This window comes from Aspergillus terreus, genomic scaffold (assembly GCF_000149615.1).
Source record: "Aspergillus terreus NIH2624 scaffold_8 genomic scaffold, whole genome shotgun sequence".
In the NCBI taxonomy this organism is placed as follows: domain Eukaryota; kingdom Fungi; phylum Ascomycota; class Eurotiomycetes; order Eurotiales; family Aspergillaceae; genus Aspergillus; species Aspergillus terreus.
In genome coordinates this window covers 1347374-1367069 of record NT_165931.1, presented here as the reverse complement: position 1 = coordinate 1367069, position 19696 = coordinate 1347374, and the positions used below count along the sequence as shown (strand labels likewise).

Below are 19696 nucleotides of genomic sequence, written 5' to 3'. Positions count from 1 at the left end.
CTGATGCTCTCATACTCATACACCCTCCTCCTCCTCCAACGCCAGAAACACCAATACTTTTTTTTTCTTTTCCAAATGAAAAACCCAAAAACAAACAAAAAAACAAAAAAACTAAAGCAACACCTCCCCGCTAGAGGCGGGATCGAAATCCCCCTCCAGCCCCCCGGCCATCAGCTCGGCCACTATCTTACGGCGCAGCAGCGGGATGTCTGCCGCGCCGTAGGATAGCGGCTCGATGCCGATGGCCACGGCCTTTGCCGTCGACAAAAGGAAGGCCCCGCAGTCGCTACCGTTGTCTTGTTGGGGGGATACGGAGGGGAGGACGGCCCACTCCTCCTCCACGTATCGCCCCCCCCAGCTCATTCTTCAGCCAGTCTTTGATCAATTTCACATGGCGCGGGGAGAGCGACCCCAGGGAGTCAAAGTGCTCGATCGTGCGTTCCGACGGCTTGACCACAATCAGCGTCCAGTGCGCGCTGTTGTGGACCGGAACGAACACCACATCCACATTCAACAGATTCTCGCCGCCAATCTTGGCCCGCGAAGCCCAGCGACGCACCCCCTGGTAGCCCTTATCGCGGAGGCTCGAGAAGAAGAAGGAGTTGAATGCGTGGAACCGAGGCTTGTCATGACGTCCAGCGTTACCATGGGTCCGTCGCAGGTAGTCCACAATCAGAGCCATATACGCGTTGATCACTTCATCGTTGAGCCAGGCCATCGGAGTATAGCAGGTCGCAAGATCTCTCTTCGTCAGAGGATCGCCTGCAAGTGTGGTCGCAATCTGTCGGTTGCTCGGTTGAGCCATCGCATCGGCAACGCGCCTGGCCCAGTTCCTAGGGAGAGGGCGGACCGCAGGGCCCTCGGGGCGAATTCGAGCGGGGCGCTGCTCCTTCTTGATCTCCTCTTCGATCTTCTTCCATTCTTTGGCATAGATCGACTCGGTGCGGCCCGGCGGCAGAGGCTTCGGGGCGGCGAAAAGACGCACAGCCGAGACCGGTCGTCCAAGGGGAAGGAAGTCAGGATTCAGCCACGGGTAGACTGTAGAGGCGTCCTCAGGTTCAATTTCGACTTTGATCTCCGCAGGAGGTACATTTTCTTTTTGTTCAGTTGATACATCGGAAGGTTTCTGTTCATCGCCCGCATGTTTCGAGTCTGGAGATGGGTGTAGGAACGGAGCGATTTCCGGAACCAGATCCGATTCAGGAATAATCCGAACGAGAGGAGAGTCAAACTGGACCTTCTTGCGCTTCGGCGCTTTCTGTTCGACCTGGACAGGAGTAGGTTGGGCAACCTGTTCCAGGGGCTCAGAGGCAGGAGGGCGAGCGGGCGATTCCTTTTGAAGGGCAGACGCAGCAATAGCTCTGGTGCGCAGGGTCGTCGAAGGGTCGAATTTGCTGGTGCGAAGAGCTTTCTGCAGCATAATCGCACGTCGTGCTTGCTCAGGGTTTCTTCTATTGATCAACCCGATGCGACGTTTGAGGTTCGGGCTGACTTTGGGATTGACATTGGGGCTCTTCTTCTTCGGGCTCACTGGGCCGAGAACTGACAATTTCTGTTCACAACGGCTGGATTGCTTACGTTGGCCATGTTTCATCACGCCGGTACGTGTGGTGCCCCGAGGTTGGCGACGCTCCTTGGAAAATCCGGTAGAAATGTGGCGATGAGAAGGTGGAGTGACGGAAGGCGAGGACGGCCTGGCCGCAGTAGTCGAAGATGGGCCACCAACAGGGAATGTAGGAAAGTCGATCGTTAGGTCCGGGAAGGGGAACTCTTCGGCCGCTGGGGAGCCTCTCTCTCGACGCCTCTGGTTATCGCGGATCTGGCGACGCTGTCCAGCCGGCAAAGCATGAAGATTCACGCGGGTGGGAGAAGCACGGGGTGAGCGACGGGCCGGACGAGGGACACGGCGTTGAAAGAGGCCGGCGGCACGGCGGCCAACCGAGCCAGCATATGTAGAGACAGTTTCGGTAACTGATTTGAAATGGTTGACAATGGCCATGGAGTATTTCTCGCAGGCGCTGAAGAACTTTGCCAATGTAGAAGTTGTGGTAGAGGGAACTTCGGCATCATTGTGCGCAGCAGGCACAAAAGCAGGTGAAGTACTATGCGCAAGTGCATTAGACGTATGGGCCGAATCTCCAGGATTCGCCGTGGAGGTGAGATGACTATTCAAAGGCATGGGAGACTGTTCCGGCCACATGCCCGGGATATTGCCATAGGCCACATGACCTGGCGAATGCAAAGTGACAGGTGCAACAAATTGTAAGTTCGACGATGGGGCGGCGGCAGAAAGATCGGTGGAGGGAGGAGAGACATGAACTGGCAATGCAGGTTCGGCGGGACGAGACTCGACGACTTTAGTCGACTGAGCTAGGATAGCTGATTCGGGGAACTGGTTGATGCTAACACGACGGTATTTTGTGGATAGTCTATTGTCTTCTTCCGAGGTAGGGCTTCTGATCTGGATGTCTTCATCGATCGATCTCTTGCGCGAAGTTGTGTCGGCAGTGCCGAATGTGGTGAAGGAATCGAAGCTGAAAGATTTGCGATCAAAGGTAGAGTGATTTGTATTGAGACTGGTAAAAGACGAGTCGCGAGTGGACGGAAGGCGAGTATTCAAGATCGCAGGCTTAGCCCACGAGTTCGTCTGGTTATTGAGGCCAAAATGGCCGGTGGTGGTGCGCGCGCGCGAGTTGGGAGAGAAGCGCTGGAGCGGTTTGATGAAGGTACTGCGGATGGGAGGGACTGGGGCGCGCGGGGCACCTAGTTGGTGGGAGGAGCGAGCGGCGAAACCGACGCGAGAGAGGGGAGCAGGTGCATTAATCGAGCTGGAGGCAAATCCGAATCGAGGGCTAATGCGAGTGCGAGGTTGAGTGGGAATGGGACTGATGTCCATGGGATCGTAAACGTAGCTGGAGTCGTCCATCCCAGCGCGAGGAGTGTCGGCGGACAGCAGGCTCGCATCCTGCATGATCACGTCCTCCATCTCTGGCTGCCGGGTCGCAAAGACACCAGCCATGATGGAAGGTGGGGTCGAAGTGGAATCACGACGCTTCGAGAAGTTCAGAGGCGTAGAACTGGAGAGGCGTTGTGGGGATGGAGAGTTCGAGGATGAGGTTGCGCAATACAAAGAAGGGTGTTTGGTGGAACGGGAAGAGAGGAGAAAGTAGAGTGGTAGGAGAGAGATGGTGAGGAAGAAAACAAAGAGGGAAACAAGAGGGTGGAAGGAGAAGAAAGTAGAGGTGAAAGACGCGACTTCAAAGGCCATGGGTGGTTGCCATGGCGCAGCCGGTGATTGTTGTGGTAAACTGTGTTGCCGAGAGTGGTGGTCGCAGGAGTGAGGAAGGTCTCCATGGACAGAGAAAAGCGAACCGACAGAGAGAATGCCTTCCCCGACCACAGAGGCGATGGTGAGAGAGGAACAGAAGAAGTTGATAAGATGAAGATTGACGGAGGTTTGGTGATGCCGAATGCGGAATTGGAACGGGACGCGCCGACCACGTGATCTCCACGCACCACCGCATGTATACAATTCACCTAAGAGTGCAATGAAGAAACTATATTGTTTAAAACATCACTATGTACAAGAAAGCTAGTTATGGTACAAAAATGCTTAATGGCAGCCCAGCCTGCTGAACCTCAAACAACATCATAGAAGTCAAAGAAAATGCTGGAGCAACAAGAAAGAAAACTACAAAGGGTCCTCCACATGTACATCCATACATCCATCAACTTTATTGTCTACCGTGGCACAAGTCCAACCATATCGAAGAGAATCGGCGCCCCCTCCACTACAATCCACGCGATGCCTACTTCTTGTCAGTAAAGTCATAGACCGGAATCCATCCGAATATCAATGCAAGACTCACCAGAATATACAACCAGTTTTGTAATCACTTCCACATCATATCGCACACGGGGCCGTTTGATCTGCGCAAACACCTCTTCCTCACCTGGTTCCTCCGGTTCTAATGCCGGGAACGGTTCGGTCAACAACGGAGCCCCTGCTCCCGCATCCACCGCTGTTGCAATCCGTGGGCTGCCTGTCCCCATCATATGCTCGTACTCGTGCAGCTTGGATTGTTTGCGCGACAGCTTCTGTGTCGGACCTTCTGACGGCGAACCGTGATTCACGTCCGGAGACGCGGAATTACTGGATATGCTCTCACGACGGCGCTTTTCGCGATAGGCAAGGGTTTCGTAGGCGTCCGCTTCTGACTGTGGTCCAACGGAGATGGCGCGCCGACGGGGGTGTCGGATTCCCGTGAGGATCGAGGGGATGTCGGAGAAGCTGGGCAGGATTTCCTTATCTTTGAGGTGCGCGGGTACTTTGGTGTATTGCCTGTCCACAGGATGGTCGGTCAGTCGTCGTTGAACAGTCATCTTCGGCGGATGAACGTGAGAACTTACGAAGCTTTGGTGAAAAACCGCCGCGGCAGAATCAGGCCGACCTTCTCCAACCCACGAAACACCGGGGGAAGCATGCGCAGAAGGAACGGCTTTGAGATCGCTCTCCACACGAAAAGTAATAGCACTCCCGAGATCAGACGCAAAGACATCTTGAAAAGCCCCAGGTGCTCCAATCGATAATTCAGGTTCACCCGATAATCTCCCACCGCCTCCCTCTGAGACGCGTGCCAGTACCCCACTTGCGCCCCCAGAAGCACCCCGGCAAAGGCGACGCTATCATCGAAGCAGGGACAGTCGTCCGCAGGTTCGGGATGAATGCGAACCAGAGCCACGATGATCAACACCATCACCATCACTTGCATCCCCGTACCAGAATGGGCAAATTCGTGGATTTCGGCGTCATTGAGGTAATGGACAGCCGCGATTACAGTGCCCAGAAAGCATCCAACGATGACGTCGAAGAAACCATGCATTCCACAGTACAACCGGCCCAGAACGATAGACCCCACGTAGAGGTAGGTGATCCCTTGCAGCAAAACATTGACGCCGGAGGTGAAGGTCGAATCGGGGGCATTCAGCAGAGCGAGGACGTACACGGCGACGGACACGGCGTTGGTGGAGTGGGTGGACGGGAAGCCATATTCCAAGGCGGCCGAACCGGACATGGTGATGCGCTGTAACGGTGGGGACAGGGGACGTGGGAGACACAGCAGATCCTTGATGAAACCACTGAAGAACACCCCGGACGCCAGAAGATCGACCATTCTATGGTAATGCGACACCCCGTCAGCTGGGCCACGGTGGATGCATGTGGGACGAACGGGGTGCGGCGACCTACCCGCGACCTAGATTGGGATATCCACACCAGAACAGAATGGGCAAGAAGACCATGAAGAAGGTATGGGTACCGAGATTGGCAGTAAAGGCGAAGTAGGAGTCGAGGGCCGGGGTGCGGACCTTCTCCTGACACCAGGCCAGATAAGGGGTCTCATAGCGAATCAGCGGGAGAAGTTTCTGTCGTGGCCAATACCGCCAGCTGGGGAGTTGGTTGCGGTCTGCGCGGGGAGGGACGAGTCAGTCTCGAAGATGGACATGGTCAATGGAGAGAGGGAGAAAGAAAGAGGTCATCGAAGACGTACAATGGTTGAGGCTCCGGAGCCCAGCATCGGGGGTGCCATTTGCGCCTTTAACCATTGTAGGCGCTTGCGATGATGGGAGCGAGGGGGTAGGATTTCCCCATGAGAGAATTGGCACCGAACGAGGAGAGTTGACTGAGAGGAGAGTTGAGGTGTCGAAGGGAATCAATCCATGAAGGTATTCGGAGGATCCGGGAGGGCAGTCCGAGGATTTGAAGTTCGCCTGTCAACCCGAGTTTAACAGGAATGGAAGAGGTGTGCTCGCACCGCGCGTCCGTTTGGTGCCGGCACAGCCTGTTAGCCCTGCAGCCAATCGGGAGGGGGATTCGGAGTCTTGGCGAGGAGTCGACAGTCTTGGTCCAAAGTAAAAGATAGGTGCAAAGTCCATGGTTCTTATGGGATATTACTGATATTGGAGTATAAATAATTGCGTATTGTATAGTTATATCGAGTATAAGAGATACCTAGGCTGACTAGCGACAACTATCCTGGTGTAATTCAAGATGTATATAGCACTTCATCCACGTGCGCGATGAACAAAATATATTTGTGCCTCGGCTAAGTATTAGGTATAACAAACATGGGCGTCGAAGAGTTGACATGCTAAGGTAGGTAGAGTGATGGTATCCATACTAACTAGCCATTAACATACTATGATATAGATCCAAATGTCATATAGTCAGCCAAAGAGGCTAGTTGAGACTCCATGACATGATCCTTACATACTCCGTAGTGTTAGAAAGATAGAGGGCATAGAACGATACTCCACTCCGCTTGATCCCTTGAAGAGCACTCCAGACCCGGAGAAGACCGACGGAGGGAGCACGATCCACCAGCCAAGGCAATGGGATCGATCGAGGATCGGATCTCATACAGGGTAGAACACTAGGAATTGGGGGAATAAGTGGATTACCTAATATATGCAGCATCAAGCAAGGATGCAAAGCGCCTATAAATAACCCGGCCAATCAACACCCGGCGGACGTCATCGCGGCGGGGGTTGCCATGGCAGCCACGGGGGGTACCTTCCTTGTAAACAATGATGCGCACCATCTTCACGCAAGCCCGTCAGACGCCCTCTCAGGTACCAGACAGGCTGAATCCACGCTAGTAAGGCAGAGCAAGAGGTGATCAGCTGAAGGAGGCTGGTATCCTCGTCAACAGCAACCCAGACCCTCTCAGCCGCAAAAGACTCATCCATCCCTCCCCTTCTTCCACCCATCCATTCATCCATCCACCTTCCTCACTCTACCCATCTCCACGTTGACTTCTCGACAACCTCGTTTACCAGCTCATTTCTTTTTTCGCATCCCTCGCTCTGTCAACTTCGTGCTCTCAACATCATCTGCAGGCGCTCTGCACGTTAACTCTCCGGTGCTATTGACCCGTCGGTGGATCTATATCCAATAATTCCCATTAAATCTCCATCCGTCTCGCCAACACGTTCTCCTCTTCCGACTCATCAGACTCATCAGACGCCCTCACCCCATCGATTATGTCAGGTTCGATGTACGATGATCAGCTTTATGCGGCCACACGCCGCCATTCCCTTGTCACGCCGCCCCCTTCGATGACTCCTCGGCATTCTCGAGGACGCAGTCACAGCGTGCGAGTCAGCAATGGAACCATCAGCACAAACACGAGCATCTCCAGTGGCCGCATGTCCGAGGCCACCAACATCACACAGCCGCCAGCATATTCGAAAAAGTTCGTCGTGGTGGGCGACGGCGGATGTGGAAAAACGTGTCTGTTGATCAGCTATTCCCAAGGATACTTCCCCGAGGTGAGTCGTCTTCTTTGCAGCCGGAGCCCTTGATTTCTTCCAATTTCAAGGGCCGTCTGACGCAAGATTATTAGAAATACGTCCCTACTGTCTTTGAAAACTACATCACACAAACCGTCCACCGAGCCTCGGGGAAAACGGTCGAACTCGCCCTCTGGGATACTGCTGGTCAGGAAGAATACGATCGATTGCGCCCCCTTTCATATCCAGAGACCGATTTGCTGTTTGTGTGTTTCGCTATCGATTGCCCCGCCTCCCTAGAAAATGTCATGGACAAGGTAAGAGTCCCCCTCCTAGATTCTCGAGTCGAGTGCTGACGGATATTGGCAGTGGTACCCCGAAGTTTTGCATTTTTGTCCCACGACCCCCCTCATTCTGGTCGGATTGAAGTCGGATCTGCGCAATAAGAGAACGTGTATCGAGCTGCTTAAAACGCAAGGTCTCACGCCGGTTACACCAGAACAAGGGGAGACCGTGGCTCGACGGATGAATGCCGCTTATGTCGAATGCAGCAGCAAAGAGATGCGCGGCGTCGATGAGGTCTTCCAGATGGCCGTCGATACCGTCGTCGGATTTGAAGAACAGACCACCTGGAGCGTCCCGAGTACGAGCGCTAGCGGGAAGCCGACCGGCGGTGGTGGACGCAGTGGTCCGAAGAAGGTGAAGAAGCGTACTTGCAAGATCCTGTAAAGCATTATTCCCCTCTTGGACCTTGCGCTTGTTTTGATGTCTCTCCGACCTAAGCCTGGCTGCTTTGGCGGAGCTCAGCGTCTCCTTGTATATGACCTTCGACCGGAGCTGGATAGCTTGGGCAGCTATGGTCTTTCCCCCAAGCTTTGATTGCTTCAGACCATGCTCGTGCGGCGCCCCTCCCGACTTGTGTAACGGCGGCTTTTTGATTTATCCTCTTTGATGTTGTTATGCCTGTTTAGCCTGATGATTGTCCTCATAAATGACTATTATCTTCCCTTCTTCTTTGCCGCCTTTGATCTCTGTTTGGCTTTCTTGGTATGTTCTTGATGTCCTTGACGACCCGGTCTGAGGCCACCTCGCATGCATGGAGTGGGGTGTTTACTGGCGCAAGTGAAGATCCATGTATCTGGATACAGAGATTGCCATCCTGTCCAACGCAGACTGAATTGAATCAAACTAAATTCTGGTATCAATGCCCGCGATATAAATAGAACCAAAGAAAATAATGCAAGCACAGCGTAGAATACGACAATCCAAAGTCCCATGAACGTCTATATCATTTACCGTCATATCTCGCTCCACAAGCTTATAATTCATGCTCGTGCTGATCGCCGGCATCGTCCGCCTGAGGACTTTCCTTGGCCTTGCCCCCAACAGCTGGATCCTCCTCTTCGGAGCGGCCCATGAAGTTTTCAAATTGGGACCAGAGAGCTTCGACGGAGCTGAATTCATTGCCAACCTGGGATTGTCAGTCCGCTAGATGGAAGGAAGTGGGGATAGTCTACCCACCGAAATGATACTTTCGAGATTCCGGTTCAGCCGGTTGATGTTTTGGAGGACTTGTTCCATGCCCTTTACGCCGATTAGGTCACGATTGGTTGCATGTTGGAGCGGGACGGGGATGGGGACTCACGACTGCGATCTCTCGGACCAGCTCCTCGCGTTGCTGTTCAAAGACCGTGGGGGTGCCTGAGCGAGATTTGGGACCGGGTGTGACCGACATTTTAGGAGCAGATGGTAGCTTGATCCGCCTTGTGGAAAACGTCAGGTAGAGATGTCCAAGCAGGTGTATGGTACGCGTGGGAGGCTATCGATAACGGTTGTTTGTGTGGGCGCACGTGGCATTCTGCTGGACTTTGTCTGACCGCACTGTAGACCGCCTGTGGAGTCCGTCCGGCCCAACAGGATGTACTTCTTGTTCTTGTTATATTCAGATTCTTGTTTGATTTGCCTTCTACACATGTGTCTGTGTTGGGGAGTTGTTGTGGCTCGTTTCTTGACTCGGATGCTTACAAGAGATCACCTAAATCAAAGTGAAGACATGGCCTATCCATGAGAACAAGGTCAATGTTTTTCAGTCCTAGCTCCAGAAGGTATGGCAAGCCACGACTGAAACGACAAGGCCGAAGGGGAAGAGATGGCAGGGCACGCACGATATTGTATCCAATCTGAGCGCAGCTAACTAACTAAAGAATATGTTGTGCTTTTTTTCTTTTTTTACGCTACTATGTCGCGAGCAAGGTTGACACCAGGTCATTCTGGGAGCGACACAAGCGCACAATATTATCCACCAGCATCCGATGCAGCTTCTGAGCATAAGACAACTCAATAACGTTCGGGTTTGCGCAGAATTGCACACTGAGGATATCACCGTCGGGCTCGGTGAAAATAAAAACTTCTCTCCCCGGCCTGAAATACCCGTTAAGGCTGAAGTGGGTTTTCAGGCCCTCCAGGGGCATCAAATGGTGCAACGGGATATTCTGGTGCTGCACAATCGAATTCAGATACGTGCCGCGAGGCCAATCGGTCGATGCGTCCACGATGTTTTGGAAGCCGACATCGTCGTGTGCAACGGTCTTCTGGTACTGGGTCTGCGTGTGGTGCAGCAGATCGTATATGGTCATTTCGTCGCGGAGCCGGATGCGGACGGGTATGAAATTGAGACAACAACCAAAGATGCGCTCGATGTTGGGCAGCGCGGAACTCCGCCCGTTGACGGTCTGGCCGAAGACAATATCTCGACAGCCCCGACCCTGTTCCTGAGCGATCACCAGCGCCCACGCGGCCTTGACCACACTTGCCATGGTAATCCCCGAGGGGGGCTCGGGGGCAGGCTGGAGATTGGTGTTCTCCCAGATGGTGGTTCCAGGGCTGAGGTCTGTTGTTTCAGATGCAGGGGGGATGAGCGAAGTCATTGTGGAGCCCTGAAGATAGTCCCTCCAAAACGACAGGGATTGGGTTTTGTCGCGCATCAGGCGATGATAGACAACCGTGGTAAGCTGCGTCGTGGGTGGGATTGCACGATCATGATAGGCGTTCCCAAAGGCGCTGAACAGTTCTGCTAGGGACAGTCCATCCCACTGGGCGTGCGACAAGCGGAAGGTGAGTTCATGCTGTGTGCCACTACGGTCAGAGATCAGTATGAACGCGCAAGGAGGCTGCTCATCCAGCACAGAAGCCACTCTGCGATCTAGATCTCGCAACTCGCGATGGGCTTCAGCAGGATCAGAATCGGTCACGATGTGATGGAAAGGAACGTCGATATTATCAAGCACAAGCTGCAGAATTTGACCACGCCAGTGGATGAACATTGTCCGCAGAATCGCAAAGAACCGATACACTGTCTCACAAGCGTGACGGAGACGTTCAACGTCTAGCTTCCCTTCAATCGCAAAGGAGAAATGGTGAAGAGTAACTCGTGTGAGGAAGAAGCCCTGGCCATCCGAGACGGGCAAGATGTCAGTTATTGTCGTCTTGGGATGAAGCATGTTTCGAGCCCTTAACAGAGTAGGTAGGAGCACTGTAGCGTCTGGCGGGCAGAGCGCAAATGGCGTGGGCTCGAAGCCTGGATCAGAAACATCCTTATTGCTGGATGTGGCCGCCAGAGCAGAGAGCCTTGGATGAGCGAAGATATCCGCAACGGAGATATCGAGTCCCTGTTGCCGGGCCACCGCAGCAACCTTCATGGCACTCACAGAGTCTCCGCCGACCTGGAAGAAATTATCGTCTGCTCCTATCAGCTTTTCATCAAGGCCCAGGGTCGTAGACCAAATGTGATGCAACAACCGTTCTTCTGCCGACGAGGGCGCGCGCTGCTGTCGTTTGCTCAAGGGTCGGTATTGGTGCAATTGCTCGGCAGGTATATCTAGCAAGGACTTCAGATACCTTCGGTCGGCTTTTCCGGATGGATTTATCGGTAGATTGGCGAGTGGAAGGAAATAAGAAGGCACCATATACGCTGGCAGACGTTCAAACAGCGCTGAGGAAGCCGAGGCCGCTTCTGCGACAAAGTCCTCATCTGCGGCTCGGAGCACTTGGCTGCCCACATCCGAAGAGGATACAGGGCCCCCAAAGCAGATAAAGGCGAAAAGGGCAAGGTTCCCATCATCCAGGCCGGTAGGTGCCACGTCCACGACAATGCCCCCCGCCGCTGACGGGAAACAAGACTGGACCTGAAACTCCACTTCGCCCAGCTCGATCCTTTGGCCGCGGATTTTGATCTGCGAGTCCTTCCTGCCACGGATATCTAGCCGTCCATCGGGGAAGTAGCGTGCAAGATCCCCGGTCTTATAGAGTTTGGTGGTCGGGTCAAAATCGGGGCGCACGGCAAGAAGCCAAGCTGGAGGCTTTATGAAAGATGACTCGGTAGCCTGTGGATTGTTGATATACCCTCTGCCGACGATAGGGCCTTCGATCAATATCTCTCCTAGACTACCGACAGGCACAAGACGTTCGGTATCACTAGGATCCACCAGCCACACGACACACCCAACAGGACGACCGATGTCACTCGGTCGTGAGGTACGGGTTAGAGAGGGATGGGAGACACTGAAGACGGTGCATTCTGCTGGGCCATATCCATCTACCAAGCGGACATTGGCGGCCCATTGATGGAGATCCTGGTGCCTAAGAGGCTCGCCGCCGCAGACCAGGACCTGAAGATCGGGGACTGCTGCTGGCGAGAGCTGGCGGGCTACAGACGGGGTCAGAAAAGCATGTGTGACCTGCAAACGCTTCATAGTCACATCGAGATAATCACGTCTCTCCACCTCATCCAGAATGCATGTGCAGGCGCCACACATCAGCGGGAACAGGATCTCAAACACACTGGCGTCAAAGGCGTAGGAGGCAAATTGCATTACCCGTGCGGCCGGACTCATTCTCCACACCGAGACCTGATAGTGAACGAGGGCGCAAAAAGATCGATGCTCAATCACAACCCCTTTTGGCTTTCCGGTTGATCCAGACGTATAAACGACGAAGAGTGGAGTCCTCGTACCACTCACTGGCAGCTGGGGCGTCAGGGTACCGACATCATCCTTCTTCCAGCCGTTGTTATGCTCCCCCACAACGATTGCTTTCTCCGCAATCATTTTGCACCGTGATTCCTGACCTGGCGAGCACAGAATGATTGTTCTTTGAAGATCTTGACAGATCGATCGCAGTCGTGAGTCCGGATGAGTGACGTCGCAAAGGGCAAAAGCTGCACCGCTCTTGATAACCGCCAGAACAGCAACTACGGTCCAGGGGCTCTTATCAAAGCACAGTGGAACGAGAGCTCCTGGGGCAAGGCCCTGTCGCCTTAAATGGAGGGCTAGCTGGTCCGATAAGAAGCCTAACTCGCGGTATGTAAATAAGCCCTTGGTCCAGCGCACTGCCGGGGCATCCGGAGTTTCCCGCACAGATTGCTGGATGGTTTCATGGATAGGTGCATCATAAAATGGTGGTAATTCATGGTTTCAGCGATGCAGAAGGCGTTTGTGCTCCGGCGAAACCAGATCGAGCTGAGCCGGATGGAGGTGATCGTTTGTGATGATTTGATGAACTGCTTGTTCAAACGAAGACGCTATGAGCGAGGCCTGTTCGCTAGAAAGTGATGACCGCCAGTAGCGCAGATACACGGCGATACGGCTTGGTTCCATGTCGATATTGACTGCAATCGCATACTCGACTGGGTCGCGGCGATGAACAAGATTCAAAGAAGTCGATGTTGGAGCGGATGCCATGAGCCGCTGTATCGACAACACTGTATTAAAGAGGGCCGCATCGCCCTTCTGGTGAGAGATGTCCGCCAGAGAATAGGTCTGGTGATGCAGGTAGCGAAGGTAATTGTTATGTACCTGCTGCAGGCATTCGCCGACAGACAAGTCATGATCCAAACGGTTGCGAAAGGTGAGGACGTTGATAAGAGGCCCAACAACGTCTTGCGCACCAGCAAACGGCAGTTCCCGGCCAGAAGCAAGAACGCCAAAGCAAATATCATCTGAACCCACGTACGATCGAAGTACAAGGGACCATGCCAGACAAAATATGTTGGCGGGGGTGACACTCTGTGCGCGGCAATAGGCGAAGATCTCTTCGCTGTGTTGGAGCTGGACGGTCAAGGACGAACACTCGTCCACGTCTCCAGGCTGGTAATCTGTGAGTGATGGGAAGAGGCATGGATAGATGCCTTTTAGTTCCTCTTCACAGAAAAGGCGATCTTCCTCCCCGTTTCGAGACTGCAAGTAGGCTATGAAGCTCGCGTACGGCGGCCCTGGGGAAATATCGAGCCGCCATTCGTAGGCAAGACAGAGGTCGCGCTGAATCAGGCTAAATGACGTGGCATCCACTAGTGCATGCGTCGCATCCAGACGAATGTATACCTTATGGTTCTGGTCCACGTATATCGTAAACCGACTTGGACAGTCTGGCGTCAAAGGAGATACCTGCGCCGAGGGGAGACCTTGTGAGCCCTTGCCTGGACTGTGCACAACCTCAATCTGCGGGCTCGCATTGCGGACAACCACTTGGTCGTAAAGCGCGCGTTCTGAGAAGGACCTAACAAAAGACGTTCGCAGACATGGGTGGTAAGCGATTACTTGATGTACAGCATCCTTCGCTCGTGGCACCGATGGCGTCCCGCTCTCCGCAGTTTGGAGTTCCCACACCATGGTGACATGGTAGAGAGACCGGTCCTTCTCCTGGCTGAGCAGGTTTCCACGCTGGATGGGGGCGCAGGGGTAGATGTCTTCTATCTCTGAGGCCGGGGCTACCCACGACAGTGAGGACAGAAGGCGCTGCAGCTGGGCGTTGTCCGACTTCAACAACGGAAAATCCATAGGGGTGTAGATCCTGGCTGCGGAAGCGAAGTCTGAGGCCAAGGTTTTCAGCGTTCTTAATAATTGCAGAGTCCATGCCGAGATGATGCGTGCCTGACTAGACCCCCGGGGATGAGTAAATGTAAATATCAGTTGGCCGTCCTGGACGAAGCTGTTGATATCTACTACCGACCAGCGCCGCACGTCAGCCGCCGCGTCAAAAATATTCAGAGTCTGAAAGGACTGGACTTCAAACAAGGCGCCTGGCTTCTGAATCTGTTGACTATAGCGCCCTCCGTAGTTGAAGACGATTTCCATGAGGCCTGCCTGCTGCCGACTGCTGAAGGCGTCTAGCCCTTTCCGGGTCAGGCGGCGGCGAGCGTCCTTGACCTGCCCAACCACTGCTGGGATATCGGACGCGCTATCAAGTTGCAACAGGATTGGGGCCAGTGTTGTAAACCAACCTACTGTGCGCGTCAGGTCAATGGTGGCGTCATATGGCTCCCGGCCATGAGCTTCGGCATAGGTTATCGGAGGAGCACGTGTCGGAAACGCTTGAATGAAGGCGAACAACAGAGCCGCACGGAGGACTTCGACAGGCTGTGTTCCAAATGTCTTGTTGACATCTCCTAACAGGAGATCAGTTGTCTCGGGCTCGATCCGTACCGTCGTCTCCTCACAGCTGCCATATGTCATTTGCTTCTGGGAAACACCCCAGAAGTCTTCTAACCCGTCCCAGGGCTGGACATCAGGAAGTCTGGCCGCACGGAATTGACTCCGAATATGCTCATCCAGCAAACGGGACCAGGTCTGAAAAGACGTCGACTGTTGGCCAGAAATGGGCCCGCCGCGCAACAGTTCGTCCAGGTCGTTGAGAATGACAATCCAGGACACCAGGTCCACAACCAGATGATGCGCAACTAGAAGTATGGACTGTCTCGCCCCAGTTTCAATCAGGTCTGCTGAAAACACTGGACCCGCGGTAATGCTGAGGCTGCGTTGAGCATCTGCAAGAATATGAGCCACGCTACCATCGACATGGTGTTCGCATCGGAAGGACCCCTCGACATTCCCCGCGATCTGTTGCTTCCAGTCCAGGCCGGCTGTCCCGGGAACGAATCGTGCCCGGAGCATAGGATGTGTCGTAACGATGATTTTCATGGCAGACTCCAGCCGATGGTATGAAGTACGCTGCGTGAGCTGCAGGAGTAGGTTGTGATTGAACCGGTGCCGTGCTTGCTGGCCCTGGGTGCGGAAGAACAGCTGTTGAATAGGAGTTAGCTTGAATGGCACATCCACCACCTCACCTGAGAATAGCTGCTGCACTGTTGCCGCTCTTGTTGCAACCTGCGCCGCGATCTGCTCAATCGTGCGGAAGCGGAAGATGTCCTCGACGGTCACGTCGAGCCCGACTCGGTCACCTCTTGCTTGTGCCACGACAAGCATCGCTGTGATCGAGTCATCTCCCAGTGCGAAGAAGCTCTGGCGAAGACCGACGGCATCCACGGGAAGGCCGAGGACTTTGGCCCATATATCTTGGAGACTCCGCTCTGTATCCAGAGGAGCGCGGTCCGTGGGACTCTCCTCGACGCTTCCATACAGACTCAACTCCTTCCAGGTTCTGCTTGTAATCTCATCTTCCAAGGCGCGTCGATGCAGTTTCCCAGCAGCCGACTTGGGTAATGACGCTACGGGAATCATGAGTGTCGGCACCATGTACCCCGGCAGATTCTGTAGCATCTGGACACGAGCAGTAGCCACACGATTGGCAAAATCTTTTGTAGGTACGGCAAGAAAATGGGTGTTTGTATCCGCATCTCGCTTGCTGCCCACTGCGACAAACGCTGCTAGTGTAGGGCGGTCGCCCGCATTTCTAGGGCACGCAACAACCACTGCAACTTCCACGGCTCCAGGGAAGCACTGGACGAGCTGGTGTTCAATGTGGGAGGTGTCAAGCCGCTGACCGCGAAGCTTCACCTGACTGCCGATTCTTCCAAGATAACGCAGAGGGCCGTCTTCAGTGTAGCAGACCAAGTCGCCAGACCGATAGGCTCGCACACCAGCCATTCCACGAAGAGTCTGGAGCCACCGGGGCTGAACAAACGCGGCATCTGTCTTTGCAGCGTCCTTGAAATAGCCCAGGCCAAGGTTTGGGCCCTCCAGTAAGAGTTCTCCGGCAGCGCCAACAGGCTTCAGGACTTCAGGGTCTCGCGGGTCGCAAACCCAAGCAACACAACCAACTGGGTGCCCAATATCCCGCATGTCAACGTTTGAGCAGCCATCAATATGTTGTATTGCGGAAGCCGGCGCGCATTCAGCAGGGCCGTAACCATTGAGCAACCGCACCCGGGGTGCCCAGTATGCCGCGTCGGAAGGGAGCATTGCTTCTCCCACCAGGGCAAGCACCCGCGGGAGAGCAATGTCGGTGCCGGATATGGTGTCTGTGATAGTCATAGAGCTGGTGGAGACGCCTGGTATAGCGTAACTATCTTATTTCCTTTCTCTGGGCTTTCTCCGCCTTCTACGTATTCCCCTACATCTATCGCAGACTAAGCCTGTGGTTCTCGCATATGCACTTGGCTTGGGACAGTATAGATGGCAGTCCAACCTCCCGTTGGAGAAAACATCTCTCGCCAGCTGTCAACCAAAATGGGTTACCAACTTAGTGGTATGTAAGGTGTACGTAATATATGGCTATGATCGTAGTTTGACAGATACCTATACTAGGTACGTTCCGGCCCGTCCTCTATTGAGACACCAAGACGCAAGGGTGCACTGTAGGCCCTGCTGTCTGCGATCCTTACTCGAACGTCTTACAAGTCCGACCATGCTCCTCTTGGTTTGGCGTGGGTGAAGAACTAGTCACTCAATTTCTATTCTTCCACTGAAGGGGTACGACCGTTCGGACTCAGCAATCATCTCCAGCTCTTTCTCCGTCGGAACAAGCCCAGCCTTCTTGCTCGATGCTCCCTAACCAGACTCACGTTTGCTTCAGTCGGCCTCAGCCGCTGCCCTGAGGGCAGCAACAGCCGGATCAATTCCTGCCAATGCCCAAGCATAGCGGTGCAGCCCAGGACGAGGGCTTCAGCGCCATTCTGGCACGGCCAGCCTTTCCCCACGTGGCCAGCTCCTCGCGCATACTCTCGATGTCCACGGGCATCAGATCATCGTTGAACGCCACTTCGACAACCGGATGCGCGATCGCGGTGCGCGTGTCTGCCACAACGCGTTGAATCAAGGGGTCCGGCGAGCTCTCCAAGTTGTACAGTACGACAAGAGCACCGCACGCTTCGAGCCGATCTTCAAGGCCTTCTGAAGCGCTACCTGCCTCACATCGAGAACAGCACTTTGGAGAGAGGCACCTATGCGTTCGCCTGCGGTTTCCTGGTCCATTCGTACCAGTGCTATGAATCCCATGAAGGCTCGAGTTCCGGTCAAGATGACCCTACGGCTCGATACTTGGTACTCCAGTTCTCTTCAAGCGCTGTTAGATTGGACCATATCCACGCTATAACAAATTATCTTAATTCAACATATTCATTTGCTCCCTATACCTGCACGAAGTGATCTCTATTGACTGGAGCCCTTCACCCGTGTAACTGATGCCTCTGCATGTGTCAATCAAAATGACCATTACACTACCAAAAAGGGGCAACCCATTTAGTGGTATTATATATGGCCGTAAATGTGGTTTGACAGCATTTAGTGAGGGTTTGAATAATACCAAACCCTGTATTGCTCCGTCAAACTGACACAGTGGTGAAGCAGCGGATGGAGAGTCGTCCGAAAATTCTACTCACCGTCTTGAAAATATGAGCTGACTGCTGCTGAACCCCCTGAGTCTGGAGGCAAGGAGGTGGCCTAGAGCAGCCATTACTGAGTTGCGACACCCGATCAAGCCTCCTCATTCCAGTTCTAAGAATCCTGCATTGTATGCTTGCTAGTGTCTCCCTTGCATGATGCATGAGGTGGAATTTGCATACTTGACATGTGTACATAATGTTGATCCTTATCGGTCCCCCGGTACTTAAGGAGCTCCTTTTATCCTTCATAGTACAGGACCGTATGCACTTAAACAAAATCCAATCATTCCGTCTTCATTTAGGAGATACGTTATCTCTTGGTCACCTATCTACACGCTTCGTGGTGTCTATGTCTGAGCTCAGCAAACAAATCAATCGAACGAGTAGAATCCTCATCCGATATGAAGCCGACTGATTCCGACCATCTCTGCGCGGACAGACCTCGGTCCCGCAAGGACTTTCGCGTGATCATTGTGGGCGGTTCGATTGCCGGACTCACACTGGCGCATTCGCTGCGAAAATACAACATCGACTACCGCGTCCTAGAGGCGTACCATGATATCGCACCGCAAGTAGGGGCTTCCATTGGGCTGGCTCCGTCTGGCTGTGGCATTCTCGATCAGCTCGGGATCTTTGACGCCGTATTGAAGGAGATCGAGCCACTGAGACTATCGCAGTACTGGACAGCCACGGGAAGGAAGATCGCCGAAAATAAAGCCCCGACTCTTCTACAAGAAAGGTATGTCGGTATGTCTTTGGGCACATTGGATGCCGTCGCTAATGATCCAAAGAAATGGTTACCCACTCTCTTTCTTGGATCGGCATAAGGTGCTGGCGATTCTCTATGATCATCTCGCGGAGGATCAATCCAAGGTATTCTTGAACAAAAGAGTGGTGCGCGTCGAAGACGTTCCGGGAGGAGTTGTCGTTCATTGCAAGGATGGCAGTCAATGGACTGGCGATATAGCTGTTGGAGCTGATGGCGTTCACAGCACGATCCGGAACGAAATCTGGAATCGTCTCGACAAACAACAGCTCGGCCATGATATGATTCGAGAAAAGAAAGGTAAGAGGGCCACTCTTGTTTAGTTCTAAGCTCGATTCCTGACCAGATAGAAATGATCTCGGAGTATTCGTGCATCTTCGGCATTTCGGCAGATATGAAGGAGCTTGAACCCGGACATATACATCGCACTCATGGGAAGGGCTTCACCACGGTTATCATGGTTGGGAAAAACCACCGCACCTTTTGGTTTTTATTCGCCAAAATGGACCGGAAGTATACGATGAGGGACCTTCCTCGATTTACCGTCGAAGACCGGGAAAGACATGTGGCTCAATACTTCGATGTCCGCATTTCTTCGGAGGTTACCTTCGAAGACCTCTATAAAAGGGGGGTTTACAAGACTTACGTGCCCCTTGAGGAAGCTTTCTTTGAGTATTGGGTAGTGGATCGCCTCGTCTGTATTGGGGACTCGGTCCACAAGGTGCGTAATGGACCTAATTATGACGATCGATGCTTGCTGACTTCTGAAGATGACTCCAAACACGGCCCAGGGCGGGAACTGCGCAATAGAGAGCGCAGCGAGCCTAGCAAACTGCCTGAAGCGATTCATCGATATGCCCGATCCGTGTTACCATATGGAGGATCTGCGCGCAGCTTTATCTGCGTGGTCGAGGGCACGACAGCCCCGAGCACGGAAGCTTTGCCGTAGTGCGAATTATATGACACGGGTCGAGGCATGGTCGAAGGTGATACACAAACTGATCATATGCTATGGACTGCCGTAT

General features: G+C 53.6%; 6 protein-coding genes across 6 annotated transcripts; 2 read left to right on the top strand and 4 right to left on the bottom strand.

Annotated features, from left to right (window-relative positions):
• Window positions 1-286: 286 nt before the first annotated feature.
• On the bottom strand, window positions 287-3019 carry ATEG_06117 (SUMO protease ULP1; the record flags this gene model as incomplete). Its single annotated transcript, XM_001215295.1, has 1 exon — window positions 287-3019. One exon carries the CDS (start codon window positions 3017-3019, stop codon window positions 287-289), a length of 2733 nt encoding a protein of 910 aa, XP_001215295.1.
• A 722-nt stretch (window positions 3020-3741) lies between these two features.
• On the bottom strand, window positions 3742-5604 carry ATEG_06116 (PAP2 domain protein; the record flags this gene model as incomplete). Its single annotated transcript, XM_001215294.1, has 5 exons — window positions 3742-3809; window positions 3870-4342; window positions 4411-5175; window positions 5249-5465; window positions 5550-5604. 5 exons carry the CDS (start codon window positions 5602-5604, stop codon window positions 3742-3744), a joined length of 1578 nt encoding a protein of 525 aa, XP_001215294.1.
• Window positions 5605-7041: 1437 nt separating this feature from the next.
• Window positions 7042-8019, top strand: ATEG_06115 (Rho4-like protein; the record flags this gene model as incomplete). The annotated part of the gene is made up of 3 exons (XM_001215293.1): window positions 7042-7329; window positions 7404-7607; window positions 7660-8019. 3 exons carry the CDS (start codon window positions 7042-7044, stop codon window positions 8017-8019), a joined length of 852 nt encoding a protein of 283 aa, XP_001215293.1.
• A 589-nt stretch (window positions 8020-8608) lies between these two features.
• On the bottom strand, window positions 8609-9025 carry ATEG_06114 (DASH complex subunit DAD1; the record flags this gene model as incomplete). Its single annotated transcript, XM_001215292.1, has 3 exons — window positions 8609-8761; window positions 8812-8874; window positions 8936-9025. The coding sequence occupies 3 exons, from the start codon at window positions 9023-9025 to the stop codon at window positions 8609-8611; spliced, it is 306 nt and encodes a 101-aa protein (XP_001215292.1).
• Window positions 9026-9527: 502 nt separating this feature from the next.
• Window positions 9528-17161, bottom strand: ATEG_06113 (uncharacterized protein; the record flags this gene model as incomplete). Its single annotated transcript, XM_001215291.1, has 4 exons — window positions 9528-12710; window positions 12849-16587; window positions 16920-16960; window positions 17087-17161. The coding sequence occupies 4 exons, from the start codon at window positions 17159-17161 to the stop codon at window positions 9528-9530; spliced, it is 7038 nt and encodes a 2345-aa protein (XP_001215291.1).
• Window positions 17162-18306: 1145 nt separating this feature from the next.
• Window positions 18307-19620, top strand: ATEG_06112 (FAD-dependent oxidoreductase; the record flags this gene model as incomplete). The annotated part of the gene is made up of 3 exons (XM_001215290.1): window positions 18307-18644; window positions 18697-18971; window positions 19022-19620. 3 exons carry the CDS (start codon window positions 18307-18309, stop codon window positions 19618-19620), a joined length of 1212 nt encoding a protein of 403 aa, XP_001215290.1.
• Window positions 19621-19696: the final 76 nt, after the last annotated feature.